Source organism: Penaeus vannamei, chromosome 4 (genome assembly GCF_042767895.1).
Source record: "Penaeus vannamei isolate JL-2024 chromosome 4, ASM4276789v1, whole genome shotgun sequence".
NCBI classification, from domain to species: domain Eukaryota; kingdom Metazoa; phylum Arthropoda; class Malacostraca; order Decapoda; family Penaeidae; genus Penaeus; species Penaeus vannamei.
This window is the reverse complement of record NC_091552.1, coordinates 1,433,307-1,435,806: the sequence shown is the minus strand read 5'-3', so window position 1 is coordinate 1,435,806 and position 2,500 is coordinate 1,433,307. Positions and strand designations below refer to the sequence as shown.

Genomic DNA, 2,500 nt, shown 5'->3' with positions numbered 1-2,500 from the left:
AGGTAGGGGCAGGCTTGTAGGCAGGTGTGGGATGGTAAGGAGCTGGCTTGTAGGCAGGTTCAGGATGGTAAGGAGCTGGCTTGTACTCGGGGTACTGGGCCTCACCCTCGTAGCTGACCTCAGCCACGTAGCCAGAGTCGCCGTTGACAGTGTAGGCGACCTTCTGCAGACGACCGTCGGGAAGGAGGACGTAGTAGGATCCCTGGGTGTCATAGCCATCACGGGCCTCCTGGTGACCGAAGTCGTTTCCAGAATAGTCGTCCTTTACTGCATAGTTGAAGTCGTACTTGGCAGGGACCTGGAAAGGTTACACAAAATTACAAACATACAATACCGGATTTTTTATCATAAGATATTAGTACTCTTATTCCGCCATACTCTTACTATCGTCAATCAAAAAGAAAGAAAACAATACAAACCTCATAGGCAGGCTCAGGTGCATAGCCATAGGCTGGCTGAGAAGGAGCAGAGGCAGCAACGGCCACGAGGGCGAGGGCAACGACAGCCTGGAAGAGAAGAAATATATCAGGTTACAAGTACCTTTCTTTTTATACACATTAACAGAAAACACTTTAGCATGGAATATAACACTACTGTTTCATACTGAAGTTATCTTTATAAGCAAGACTGATAAGGCAGATTAATTATTACCTTGGTGAACATGATGGAGGAAGAAGAGTGATGCTCCGGCCATCGAGCGATTCCCTTTTATACCGAAGTCCACGAGTCCAGTGGACACGCCCCTTTCCTTCCTTCCTTCCGTGCGACCTTTACCTTGAGTTATGTCCATCATTTTCCTTTCTATAAGTGACCATTTTGCGCTGGAGGAAGTTGTTGATATGTTTATATATATATATATATATATATATATATATATATATATATATATATATATATATATATATATATATATATATATATATATATATATATATACATATATATATATACATATATAAATATTTCCTTCCGTGCGACCTTAACCTTATATTATGTCCATCATCTACCTTTCCATCAATGAGTACTCTACTAAATCCGAAAAGAATTAGGGACTATAATAGACGTTATGTATATTAGCGGTAACTGATAAAAGTCAGGAATATATATACATTTTGTTTAAGTATTAAACCTGTTACAATATAAGTTAATTGTTGAAAGTATAATGTATTATAATGTTGAAATTCACACATGCACAAAGTAAATATATATATATATATATATATATATATATATATATATATATATATATATATATATATATATATATATATATATATATATAGTGAATTTATTAATTAGTAAAATAATGTTACAAAACAATATGAAAAACGTTGAATATATAAGGTCAGTAAATCGTGCTTGCGTATGATGTATTATTGTACTACAAATGCATGAATTTTATCTTAAACTCTCACGTATTTTCACGTTCAAATGCAATTGTGTCTGTAAGACTCAGTGTAAGAATTCGGGAGTGTAAGACCTCCTTTCTCCCTTTAGCTTACAGTGTTTTGATATATAGTGGGATATATAATATATATATATATATATATATATATATATATATATATATATATATAGGTATATATATTTGCATATGTATGTATATTGAAGTATATAGGTATTTGAAAAAACTTATATATGATTAGATATATGTAATATATGCGTTCGCGCGCGCTCGTTTCTGTATCACACACACATGCACACTTATATATACATATACATGCACAAACACTCACACATGTATATGTATACAGATATATGTGCATGTACAAGCACACTCTCCACATGCATATCAATTAATCTATCTATCTATCTACCTATATGTATATATATATATATATATATATATATATATATATATATATATATATATATATATATATATATATATATATATATATATATGTATGTATATGTGTGTGTGTGTGTGTGTGTGTGTGTGTGTGTATGTATGTCGTATATATGTATGTGTGTACTCTTACGTGTATGAATATACACATGAAATACATACAGAGGGTGCACTTGTATGCATAGGTGTATGTACATTTGCCCAAAGACAACTATATCAAGACAGACAAGAAGTGAGGAGTGCGTGTCTGTTTATGCGTTCATCTGTTCGCTTAAATCCAGAAAATGAAGAGAATATGGATGCAACGCTTCTGTTCAAAACGCTATTTGAGAGAGATAAAATGTCGGTTTAGTTCCTTTAGTAAGTTGTCATGGATATTCTCCAGGACATTTTTTATGTACGTGCTATGATTTAGACATGATAAGGTGACCCGAAGGTGGACTTATTAACTCCTTCAAGGCGAAGGTCACGGTATCAGGACCGCGAGAAGGGAAGGTATGTCTTGTATGTATAGTATGTATGGATGTACGTATGTACGGGAGCCGTAACTTAGTGGGACCTCTGTTCCGTTTTGCAATTCTCAACATAGTTGAACGTTATTCAGTTGTTTGCTATATACACATAGTATTTACATACATTCATATATACACA

At 34.1% G+C, this 2,500-nt stretch overlaps 1 protein-coding gene and 1 long non-coding RNA gene across 2 annotated transcripts in view; one reads left to right on the top strand and one right to left on the bottom strand.

Annotated features, from left to right (window-relative positions):
- LOC138860999 (uncharacterized) overlaps positions 1 to 2,500 on the top strand; it is a 3,272-nt gene that overhangs the window by 83 nt on the left and 689 nt on the right. The window contains exon 1 of the long non-coding RNA XR_011398436.1: positions 1 to 2. This exon is cut by the window's left edge and continues 83 nt beyond it. This is a non-coding gene — a long non-coding RNA (uncharacterized lncRNA). The remainder of the gene's footprint in view (positions 3 to 2,500) is intronic.
- On the bottom strand, positions 8 to 683 carry LOC138860560 (cuticle protein 7-like; the record flags this gene model as incomplete). Its single annotated transcript, XM_070118211.1, has 3 exons — positions 652 to 683; positions 420 to 506; positions 8 to 298 (listed from the first exon to the last, which is right to left on the bottom strand). Coding segments are annotated over exons 1-3 (390 nt in total), but the record flags the coding sequence as incomplete, so codon positions are not given.